Here is a 12,599-nt window from a genome sequence, read left to right as displayed (position 1 = left end):
TCACTTTAATTATACATTCATGTACGCACTACCTCAATTAGACTGACCAACCAGTGCCCCTGCACATTGGCTACCCGGACTATCTGCATTGTGTCCCCCACCCACCACCCACCACCCCCTCTTTTACAATACTGCTACTCTCTGTTTATCATATATGCATAGTCACTTTAACCATACCTACATGTACATATAATCTCAATTAGCCCGACTAACCGGTGCCTGTATATAGCCTCACTGTCTTTTTACTGTTGTTTTTATTTCCTTACTTATCCATTGTTCACCTAATACCTATTTTTTTTACTTGAAATTGCACTGTTGGTAAAGGCCTGTAAGTAAGCATTTCACTGTCAGGTCTACACCTGTTGTATTCGGCGCACGTGACAAATAAACTTTGATTTGATTTGAATGAAATCTTATTTACACAGAATTAGATAAATTACCCAAGGGCTATGTCATCTTTAATTTCAAAAGATGGTAACATACTGAGATTCTCCACAGGTCTCCCTCAACATTGAGCTGCTCCTTCCTGTCACTCACACTACAGGAAGTGATGCGTTGCTCACTGGTCCTTCCTACTCTACCTCAGACCCTAACCACGAAGGCTGCCAGTAGGGGATTTTTGACTACTTGCTTGGAATAGGGGGATAGAGCACAGCAACAACAGTAAATTATAAAACAACCATTCAATTTCCACTGAATGGACAAATCATTAAGGACAACTGTTGAGTTGCCCCCCTATGCTGGCCATGCATGCATGTTGACTCCAATGCTTCCCACAGTTGGCTGGATGTCCTTTGGATGGTAGACCATTCTTGATACACAGGAAACTGTTGAGTGTTAAAAACCCAGCAGCGTTTCCCGTTCAAAGACACTTCAATCTTTTGTCTCACCCATTCACCCTCTGCAGTAGGAGAACACTGAGGAGGGATCAACAACGTTGTAATTGCTCAACAATACTAACCTCATTGACAGAATGAAAAGAAATCAGACTGTGAGGAATACAAATATTCCAAAACATGCATCCTGTTTGTAACAAGGCCCTAAAGTAATAGTGCAAAAAATTTAAATACAAAATCTTATGTTTGGGGCAAATCCAATATTTAGTGCCTGGAAAGATTTAACGGAAAAGTGGTGGGTGCTAATGTTTTCACCTCCTTTGCTATGAAGCCCCTGAATAAGATCTGTTGCAACCAGTTACCTTCAGAAGTCACATAATTAGTTAAATAAAGGCCACCTGTGTGCAATGTGCAAGTCCACCTGTGTGCAATCTAAGTGTCAAATGATCTGTCAGATGATCTCAGTATATATATACACCTGTTCTGAAAGGCCCCACAGTCTGCAACACCACTAAGCAAGGGGCAGCACCATGAAGACAAAGGAGTTGTCCAAACAGGTTGTCCAAACAGTTCTAAAAAAATATCTGAAACATCCCACGGAGCACCATTAAATCCATTATGAAAAAATTGAAAGAATATGGTACCACAACAAACCTGCCAAGATAGGGCCACCCACTAAAACTCAGGGACCACGCAAGGAGGGCATTAATCAGAGAGGCAACAAAGAGACCAAAAATAACCCTGAAGGACCTACCAAGCGCCACAACAGAGATTGGAGTATCTGTCCATAGGACCACTTGAAGCCGTACACTCCACAGAGCTGGGCTGTACGGAAGAGTGGCCAGAAAAAAAGCCATTGCTTAAAGAAAGAAATAAGCAAACACGTTTGTGTTCGCCAAAAGGCATGTGGGAGACTTCCCAAAAATATGTAAGAAGGTACTCTGGTCAGATGAGACTAAAAGTTAGCATTTTGGCCATCAAGGAAAACACAATGTATGGCGCAAACCCAACACCTCTCACCACCCAGAGAACACAATGAAGCATGGTGGTGGCAGCATCATGCTGTGGGGATGTTTTTCATCGGCAGGGACTGGGAAACTGGTCAGAATTGAAGGAATGATGGATGGCATTAAATACAGGGATATTCTTGAGGGAAACCTGTTTCAGTCTTCCAGAGATTTGAGACTGAGACTGAGGTTCACCTTCCAGCAGGACAATGACTCTAAGCATACTGCTAAAGCAACAATCGAGTGTTGCAACATTTAAATGTCTTGGAATGGCCTAGTCAAAGCCCAGAACTCAATCCAATTGAGTATGACTTAAATATTGCTAAACAACAGTGGAACCCATCCAACTTGTTAGAGCTGGAGCAGTTTTTCCTTGAAGAATGGGCAAACATCCCAGTGGCTAGATGCGCCAAGCTTCTAGAGACATACCCCAAGAGACTTGCAGCTGTAATTGCTATAAAAGGTTGCTCTACAAAGTATTGCCTTTGGGGCGAGTGAATAATTATGCACGCTGAAGTTCTGTTTTTTTGTCTTATTTCGTGTTTGTTTCACAATCAAAAATATTTAGCATTTTCAAAGTGGTAGGCATGTTGTGTAAATCAAATGATACAACCCCCCCCACCCCAAAAAAAAAAAAAAATTTTAATTCCAGATTGTAAGGTCAACAAAATACGAAAAATACCAAGGGGGGTGAATTTTTCACAAGCCACTGTAACACATTGAGTACCACTCTCCATAAGCATACAATTAGATAGTGAACGTTCCTAACTGGCCAAGTTACAGTTTTGATTCAAATCTGCTTGAAAATCTATGGCAAGACCTGAAAATGGTTGTATAGAAATGATCAACAACCAATTTGACAGAGCTTGATGAATTTGAAAAATAATAATTGGCAAATGTTGCACAATGCAGGTGTGGAAAGCTCTTAGTGACATACCCATAAATACTCACAACTGTAATCGCAGCCAAAGGTGATTCTAAACATGTATTGACTCAAGGGGTTGATAACTTAGCGAATCAAGTGACGTTAGTGTTTATTGTTTCATTAACTTTTTACAAATGTTAGAATTTTTCTTCTGCGTATTTTGTGTAGACCGTTAATTAAAAAAAGACAATTAAATCCATTTCTATCCCACTTTGTAACAAAACAAAATGTGGAAAAGGTCAAGGGGTGTGAATACTTTCTGAAAGAACTGTACAACCCTCAGTGCATCAAAACCAAACATGTTCTATCCACACTTCTCTTCATCTGTTTATCTGGATGATAAACACCAGACAAGACCTTTGCTACTCAATTAATGTTCAAACTATGTATGTAAAAAATACTAACAATGAGCTAAAACCCTTTAAATTCCCAAAAGCATTCAACAAGTGGAAAACATGCACATACTTTGTAACTACAACATTTTAAAAACCTTATTTATACATTTGTCAACTCTTTTCCTTCATGAAAACCTCTATCACCGCTGACACATGCCCTCAAAACATAATAACTTCAGTCAGTATCAATGTTCACAGTACTATTTATTAATGCTTACATACAACAGGTGCATATACAGTGCTTGGCGAAAGCAAGATTCATACTGCATATACTCTATTGATATTGGCCATAGCTTTATCTATTTCCTGGTGGTGTAGATGATGATGAAGATGGTCAGACAGCAGAGGAGAACTCCAGTTCTTGTGATGGAGAGAAGGACCAGGATTCTCATCTGTGGATCAGCAACTGAAATGATACGAATTCTCAGGCTAGGTTGGTATAAGCTGCTATTGTACTTTATTTCTATTCTGTGGTACTTTCATGGTACATCATATCAATTCATTTCTGAAAGATTCTCACATAAAATTACAGAATTTTACCTTCTTCATAGTGCTCTGTAGGGTCCTTGTCATAATCTTTGTGACCTTTTGAACAATTAGGTGAGTTAAATATTCTACTGTTATTCAAACTGTAATACAATAGTATTGTATCTCCAACATTAACAGTCTGATGGCCTTGAGATAGATGCGTTTTTCACTCTCTGTCCCAGCTTCTGGATGCCAGCGGGGTGAGCAGGCAGTGGCTCGGGTGGTTGTTGTCCTTGATGATCTTTTTGGCCTTCCTGTGACATTGGGTGCTGTAGGTGTCCTGGAGGTCAGGTAGTTTGCCCCCGGTGATGTGTTGTGCAGACCACACCACCCTCTGGAGAGCCCTGCGGTTGAGGGTGGTGAAGTTGCCGTACCAGCCAGTGATACAGTCACAGAATTGTCCTACAGGTAGAATCCCCACCGTTTAGAGTTGTACAAATTGAGAACAAATGTTTTAAGCAAATGTTTCAATCTTTATCAGTGCAGCTACTGTAGTATAAGAGACTCAATGTTGTAACCTTTTGGAACATGTATGCTATGACGCTGTCATCTAATAAGGCTTCTATCACCACACAGCCACTTCACCTCACCAAAAACATCTATGGAAAAAACACAGCAAACACAATACTGTAGTCTTCTTTTAGTGATCTCTCATTCAGGATTTACACCCAGTAGAATAGATGGATAGAATGCCCTCCTATGATATTGTTATTGAGTAAGTCCATGGTTCTAGTGTCCTAACATCACACTTAAAATCAGGATTTGTTTTTGACTAAGAACTACTGATCACTAAGTCAAATTATGTAATACATAGATAGCACACTGTGTTTTTTCACAGATTTCAGTCGACTATGTATTCATTTGATTTGATTTAACCTTTAACTAGGCAAGTCAGTTAAAAACAAACTCTTATTTTCAATGATGGCCTATGTATAGATGAGCTGCCTCATTATTAAAAGAGTATGTTTACTGTTGCTAAAATGTTCAACTTGAAGAGTAAGTAGTATAGCCTACAGTATGAGAGAACTAAGAGTTCTGAAACATCTGGCTGAAAACCACAGAAATAGAGAAAAAGGGAGAGAGAGGGAGAGTAAAGAGCAGAGAGAGAGAGAGAGAGAGAGAGAGAAATGTCTTGTGTGCAATAGGCCAGCAGGTCCTAACCAAGCATGGAAACATCCTCATCTTGTGTTCATCACAGACCACAGAGTACCTGTAAATAGGTTCTCAACACTTCTCAACACTACAACTTAACGATGCCTGAGTATGGCCCAAATAAATACATTCAACATCCTTTGTCTTGATTATCGTTATTTATTCATCTTATCACAATCAAGTCAATATCAAATGGCAGAGAATCAATGAATTAAATTATTAGTAGCTATAGTTACAATAACAAAGAAAGACAGTTAACTAACAGCTCATGAATTTTATGGACATCTGATTTATTGTTCTACTGTCTGATCCCAGAGTACACCATCTCTTCCTTCATGTTGCTTCTCTGTCTTCTAGAGTTTTTTTTCTTGTTGTTTAGATTCATATCTACATAATGGAGATGGTCTGCATCTTGGGCCTGTGAAGAACAATTAAGAAATGGAGGGAGAATATTACTATATGTAAATCTTTAAACTTTTTATGGTAATGCAACATCAGGAATTCTGCTTACCCCTGTATCTGAAGAAGAGACTGCTGGACCTCTTGTCTGAGAGACGGATCCTGAAAAGAAAGACAGTAAAGATAAAGATACAACTCATTTTCCCATTACAGATACATAACTTCTATGAAGGACTTTACCTGTTACATATATCATTGATTTAATTGGTATGGACTTCTCTTACCTCTATACTGCAGACACTTGCTCTTGTTCATCTTGTACATGATGCTACCAGGGTCAATGATCAGAATGAATTAGAGACCAAACGTTGGGCTCAGTCAATACACCAAGAGAAGAGGGTGTGCTCCATTGTCTTTGAAAATAAAAATTGTGCTAGAAGTATAGTAACTTCAAGGATGGTTGCATGTTTTCTTATGTGATATAAATAACTAGTACTGTGTACAGTTTAACATAGTATATTATACAATAGATATGAACTAACTTGTAAGATGAATCACCTACTCTTGATCTCCAGCCTAGTCCCGTTCCCGAATGGTATCTCCCCACTTGAGGCCACAGCACAGCATTAAATCCCAGCATCAGAGAGGCTAAGGTTCCTCTTGGGGACCTCAAGAGAACACTGTTGTCCTGCACAGGTCTCAGTGTGTATTGTACAGTTCAGAGTCACATAGTCTCCAGGCTGGACTGACTCAGACACAGGCTGCTGTACAACGGTGGTGTTTCTGCATCCTGAACCTGATAAGAAGGTTTGTATGTAAGTAAATATATGTTTGGATCTTAATTAAACATATGTCGAACACATAAAGTAATATTTGATTATGCGAATACATAATTTTGTATTTAGTATCATTGTATCCAGACGGTAAAGTGGAGAATGTGCTCAAGATGTTCCCTCAGTTGCAGTCCATAAGTAACTAGTTATTTTCTCTCTAAATGTGAATTTTGTACCTTTTACAATAAGAATGTATCCTCCAAATTCCACCATATTGTATTGTCTTCCTTCACACGTGGTTCTAATCCCATCAATTACATGTTGTGTATTTAACCCTCTGTTTCCCCTCATGTCCTTGTCGGAGATTGCTTTGATTGTATGTGATGTGCTATTTAGTGTTGGTGTCTGACGGGTTTTGTACTCACTTTGTTATTTTGTACATTTTGGTTGTTTTGGAGTTTTGTCAGCATTTATTAAACGACTCTGTTTATACCAAGCTCATCCTCCCGCACCTGACTTCCCTGCCACCAACACACACCCCTTACAACGTCTGAGATCTTTAGGTGGTTTATTCCATTGCCGCTTCCACTGAGATACGAGCGTTACCCTTAAAGTCATGGTAAAATATAGCATTCTTTTCATACTCATAAAAGGTTGACATGAGCTGAGGATTATTTCCAAAGGGTTGGTTGTACCACAAGAAGTGCATTGTCAAATTGCCTTCATGAAAGCAGTGCAAAGTCACTGTGTCTCCAACATTGGCTGACATGAGACGGATGGCTAAGGATTGTGCCACAGCTAGAATACACAAAAGTACAGAACTTCATTATATACCTCAATATACATGTATGAATTGTATCAATAAAGGTGTACATCCTATAAGCAGAGAAATATATAAGTGTGAAATACCCATCACTCTGAAAAGTGGAAGTATGATACACAGTGCCATGACCATCTTTGATGTTGTCATCCTCTTTACTAACTGTGTCTTAAGTGGAAAAAGTCTACTATGTAGACAACACTTCTACAATTATTGGTGATTGGTCTGACTGGACACATGCGTCATTATTGTAAATGAATTATTCAGCTCACCATGGTCTAACTGAAAATTACTAATTTAATCAATGTTTAAAGTGGACCAATGCTTATTTTATAGGATATTTTGTGCAGGGTGGGTGAAGGACATTTTTTGTGTTTTGATGATGTCATTTAAAAAAAACATTGTGTTGATTGCAAGTACTGTCTGGACAAAGCTGTCCAATCCTGAGGTTTCACCGTGGACAGAATAATATACATGTCCATCAGTAAATGGGTTTAAAGTAAAACTGTTGTCTGGTAAGCATGCAGAACATTTAAGCATACATTACATATACAGCACATCCCTTTATATGCTCTTAGTATCAAACTTAGTTGTGATAGAGTTGGCCCCACCCCATACCACAGTTACAGTTCTCCTGATGACCTATAGGAGGTATGTTTGGTTTACAACAGGTCTTGAAATGTAGCAGGGTGAACAGGGATGGAGCATCATGAGTGTATATGTGGGAATCACTGACAGGATTAAACAAGTCTATTTATATGTCAGTCTCATTAACTACCATTCACAGAATCATGCTCTATCTGAAGTGTAACACCTGACAGTTTAATAGGGGTCAGGGGTGTACCTGGGTGGGTAGGGCTCTTATCTGTAGCCTAGTACACATGTATACAACTGCTACTTTAAATCAATTATCGTAGTTAAGGACTGAACATGGACATGCTTCTAGGTCCAGGACTAGTCATGATCTGTGTCTGGGAAACTGGCCCATGTGATAGATAGAGGCTATATAGCATGAAGTATGTCAGTGGACTGTATTTCTAATTGTCATGGTCGTGATCAACAATGTAAACATGAGAGAAAACACACTGAGACCACATAGACATCCTGCTGAAACTATGTAGTGAAGGAAAGGTCAACCAGGCCTGTCCAAAGCATAGAGACGGTGTCATTTTGAGCTCACATTAGGCCAAAGTGTTCAGGTACCTGTGAACAGCTCACTGAGTGCATGATGAGTGGGTGGGTTTAGCATGGTAAGAGTAGGTTGTGTCTGCAGAAACCCTCTGGACAAACATTCATACAGACATACTGTATGTACAGAACACAAGAAGGAAGAATTATATTTTAGTCCGTATCAGTTGTTTAAATATATATTTATTCATGCAAAAAGGCATATTCTGTATACATGGTTTTCAGGAGAGCGTTTCTATCAATTAACACATACAGCATAAACAAGGTTGATGACGCTCAATTTAATTAAAAGTCACTGGCAAATATTTTTCAAATGCAATACGAGCAACAAAGCAATCTCAGTTATTCATCATTTGCAATGCATAGCAATGATACAATATCTCCAACTTTATTCCAAAACCCATCTCTAGTCTATTGACACTGGTCTTATCTTTATCTATTTCCTGGTGATATAGACAATGATTATGATGATCAGACAGCAGAGGAGAATTCCAGATCTTATGATGGAGAGAAGGACCAGGATTTCCATCTGTGGATCAACGCCACAATCTGAAATAATAAAATTGCTCTTTAAATGCCATAGACTTGTAATGCACATGGTAGGAGAGAGAGCTGGTTTCAAGCACAGAGCGTAGCAGGTGTTTATTGGAAGGAACCATGGGAGGAGGCAGGTAGCTGGGTCCAGGGGCAGGCAGAAGATCATACACGGTTGGTACAAAATGGCAACAGTACAGGCAGGGAATAGGCGTTGTGAGTCAGTCAGGCAAAAACTATCAAACATGGGAGGAGCGCAGGACGAGAAAAAACCAGCACTCCAAAAGAAGTTTGTCTCAAAACAAACAATACCTCACAGTGATGGGTTGCAAGGAACTGAACTAAATAGTGTGGGATGATGACATGCAGGTGTGTGAACAGGTGACTAGAATTCCGGTGATTGGGATCTGGAGAGTGAGCTGGAAAGTGGGCTGCGTTCCGGGATCTAAGTGTTTGGGAGTGTGAGTTGGTCGCAGACGTTACAAGACTGACCAGGTGAAAGCTATGATCTCGTATTGATGTAATTTGTTAAATCCACTTCAATCAGTGTAGATGAAGGGGAGCAGACAGGTTAAAGAAGGATTCTTAAGCCTTGAAACAATGGAGACATGGATTGTGTGATTCAGAGTGTGAGTGGGCAAGGCAAAATATTTAAGTGCCGAATGGGATATGGTAGTAGGTGCCAGGTGCACCGGTTTGTGTGAAGAACTGCAACGCTGCAGGGTTTTTCATGCTCAACAGTTTGCTGTGTGTATCAACAATGGTCCAACACCCAAAGGACATCAAGCAAACTTGAGACAACTCTGGGAGGCATTGGAGTCAAGATGGGCCAGCTTCCCTGTGGAACGCATTCAACACCTTGTATAGTCCATGCACTGACTAATTGATGCTGTTCTGAGGGCAAAAGGTGGAGGGGAGTGGGGGTGACATGTAAATATCAACATTAGGAAGATGTTCCTAATGTTTGGTATACTCAGTGTATCCTGTATCCCTCCACTATATTGCTACGGTAAGTAGTCGATACCGCAAATCAATAATTAACCGTAATGTTTGTATTTTTAATAATAGCTTAATACATTAGGAAATGTAGTCTACCTTCAACATCCAGCTTGGTCCCGTTCCCAAACAGTATCTCCCCACATGAGGCCACAGCGCAGTAGTAAGTCCCAGCATCAGAGAGGCTGAGGTTCCTCTTGGGGAGGTTGTAGACACAGCTCTGTGTAGGAGACCCAGCCTCAGGGCTCTTCTCACACTGATCACTCCTGTCTCCATGGGTGTAAATTATTCCTGGATGGGATTCTCCTGAGCCATGTCTGAACCAATAGACACTGTGTTCACCTGCACAGGTCTCAGTGTGTATTGTACAGTTCAGAGTCACAGAGTCTCCTGGCTGGAGTGACTCAGACACAGGCTGCTGAAGTATAGTCATATTTCTGGAATCTGATCCTGACAAGAAGGCCAAAAAAAACATTTCATCTCTCTAGAATATCCCTGTGGCAAGTGTTGTAACTCAACATTTATTCAATAAAGATCTCATCTGAGAATACCTTGTATTTACAGTGCATATCTGTATATTCGGATTTACAAAAAGTAAATAATAATAATAATGACTTTCTCTTTACCTTTTATGATGAGAATGACTCCTTTTCCAAATTCTAAATTGTTTCCATAAGAACTTCCACAGTAGTATGTGCCTAAATCAGAGAGTTCCACGTCTGCGATCATTAGATTATTTTTCCCTTGGCCACCTTCCAATGAGAAGCGAGGGTTATTCTTGAACTCCTGGTAAAATGTAGCATTTCTGTCATACTTATAGATGGTCGAGATGAGCCGAGGAATATTTTCAAAAGTGTGCTTGTACCAGGAGAACATTACTCCCACCTCGCCTTTGTTGAAGCAGACCAAAACCACTGTATCTCCAACGTTGGCTGACATGAGACCAATCTCCTGACTGATGGATGAGGATTCAGTCCCAGCTACTCCATGAATTAGAGAACATAAAAATATATTAGCTGTTACATACCTTAAATACAACTTTGGATGGTCGTAGTGTCCGTAGAACAATAATGGGATACTTTGTGTCTCCAAATCAAGAAATGTAAAATGTATAAGATGGACTCACCCATCTCTACGAGAAGTGGAAATATCAGACACAGTGCGATCATCTTTAAAGTTGTCAGCTCTTCACAACTTGGGTCTTGAGTGGAAAGAGTCCACCCATGTAGACCATGCTTCAACAATGGAGTTACAGGTGATTGGTCGAACTGGACCGCATAATATTTGTTGATGCCTCATTCAGGCATGACTGTGGTCTTTACGTGTAGCTTTTACAGTTCAGACTCTCAGAATTGTCCTACAGGTAGAATCTCATAGTTTAGGTTTGTACAAATTGAGCACACATTTTTGAAGCACGATTTCCCTCAATCTGTATCACTGCAGCTGCTGTTGTCTAAGAGACTCAAATGTGTGACCTGTTTTGAACATGCATGCTATGACACTGTCATCCACTAGTGCTTCTATCAGTCACTTTACCTCACTAAAGACATCTATGAAGAAAATATGACAAACACAGCTTATACAATACAGTAGTTTTATTCTAGTGATCTCTCATTCAAGATTTACACTCAAATGAAAAGATATATAGAATGCCCTCCTATGATATTGTTATTGAGTAGGTCCATGTGGCACTGATTGAGAATACTGTACTGATCTCTACGTCAAATTACCTAATACGTAGCTCATTGTGTTTTTTCACACATTTCAGTTGACTTGGTATTGCTAAGCTGCCTCCTTAAAATAGTTGGTTTACAGTTGCTAAAATGGTCAGCTTGAAGAGTAAGTAGTAGAGCCTACAGTATGAGAGAAATGAGAGTTCTGAGCCATCCGTCTGAAAACCACAGAAAGAGAAAAAGAGAAAGAGAGATAGTGGGAGAGGGAGAGTATAGAGCAGAGAAAGAGCGAGATAAGGATATTGCTTGCAATAGGCCAGCAGGCCCTAACAAAGCGTAGATACATCCTCATTTTGTGTTCATCACAGACCACAATGTACCTGGAAATAACTTGCTGTGTGTGTGATGGGGAGTTAGTGGCATGAGAACAGAAAACACGTTTCAACACTACAACTTACAGACGGCCCAAATAAATACATAAAACTTCCTTTGTCTTGATTATTGTTGAACAGTTGATTAATCTTATCACAAGCAAGTCAATATCAAATGGCAGAGAAGCAATTATTAGTAGCTGCAGTTACAATAACAAAGCTAATACAGTTAATGAAGAGCTCATTCATTTGAATGGAAATCTGTTTTATTGTTCTGCTGTCTGATCCCAGAGTACACCTTCTCTTCCATGTTGCTTCTCTGTCTTCTAGACCTCTTTTCCTTGTTACTCAGATTCAGAGCTACCAGTGGAGGCTCCCCAAAGGAGGAAGGGGAGGACCATCCTCCTCTGTAAATTTCATGAATATAAAAATGTTAAATCATTTAAAAAGTTATACTTTTTTGATAACACTATTCTAAATATAATCACATCACTAAATAATTGATTAAAACATACTATTTTGGAATGAAGGTCTACCGTAGCCTCAAAAGCACTCTGTAGGGTAGCAACATGGTGTAGTCGTAGGACAGCTAGTTTCCGTCCTCCTCTGGGTACATTGACTTCAATTCAAAACCTACGAGGCTCATGGTTCTCACCCTCTTCCATAGACTTAAACAGTAATTATGAAAACTTCCATAGGACGTCCTCCAACCTATCAGAGCTCTTGCAGCATAAACTGACATGTTGTCTGCCCAATGAAAGGATCAGAGATTGATTCTGGAACTGGAAGCGTAAGCTACAGCTAGCTAGCACTGCATTGCATAAAATGTGGTGAGTAGTTGACTCAAAGAGAGAGAAAGACAATAGTTTAACAGTTTTGAGCAAATACATTTCTTGCGAAATGAAGGAGAAGCAAGAGAGAGATGGAAAGAGATGTTATCCTTCTTTTCACTTTCACTTACTTATCTAGCAAATGCAACTAGCTAGTTTAGCCCACTGAAAC

The 12,599-nt window shown here is 39.7% G+C and overlaps 2 protein-coding genes across 2 annotated transcripts in view; both read right to left on the bottom strand.

The window, feature by feature from the left end:
* The window catches only part of LOC112260997, a 54,507-nt gene extending 47,426 nt beyond the window's left edge, over positions 1-7,081 (bottom strand). The window contains exons 1-2 of the mRNA XM_024436363.1: positions 7,066-7,081; positions 6,599-6,813 (exon numbers count right to left, since the gene is read on the bottom strand). Coding sequence (XP_024292131.1) covers positions 6,599-6,813; positions 7,066-7,081 — 231 coding nt within the window. The remainder of the gene's footprint in view (positions 1-6,598; positions 6,814-7,065) is intronic.
* Positions 7,082-8,186: 1,105 nt separating this feature from the next.
* On the bottom strand, positions 8,187-10,924 carry LOC112259925. The gene is made up of 4 exons (XM_024434623.2): positions 10,680-10,924; positions 10,180-10,533; positions 9,653-10,003; positions 8,187-8,572 (listed from the first exon to the last, which is right to left on the bottom strand). Exons 1-4 carry the CDS (start codon positions 10,720-10,722, stop codon positions 8,460-8,462), a joined length of 861 nt encoding a protein of 286 aa, XP_024290391.1. The 5' UTR covers positions 10,723-10,924; the 3' UTR covers positions 8,187-8,459.
* Positions 10,925-12,599: the final 1,675 nt, after the last annotated feature.

This window comes from Oncorhynchus tshawytscha, linkage group LG10, assembly GCF_018296145.1.
Source record: "Oncorhynchus tshawytscha isolate Ot180627B linkage group LG10, Otsh_v2.0, whole genome shotgun sequence".
Taxonomy (NCBI): Eukaryota; Metazoa; Chordata; class Actinopteri; order Salmoniformes; family Salmonidae; genus Oncorhynchus; species Oncorhynchus tshawytscha.
This window is presented reverse-complemented; position numbering and strand designations above follow the sequence as displayed.

Bases quoted from the DNA above. Each gene is read 5' to 3' on its own strand.
- LOC112259925 (XM_024434623.2), bottom strand. From the start codon at position 10,722: ATGATCGCACTGTGTCTGATATTTCCACTTCTCGTAGAGATGG. The intron at 10,534-10,679 runs GTGAGTCCATCT...TTCATGGAGTAG, and splicing joins TCCACTTCTCGTAGAGATGG to CTGGGACTGAATCCTCATCC. The intron at 10,004-10,179 runs GTAAAGAGAAAG...CCTTCTTGTCAG, and splicing joins AGTCATTCTCATCATAAAAG to GATCAGATTCCAGAAATATG.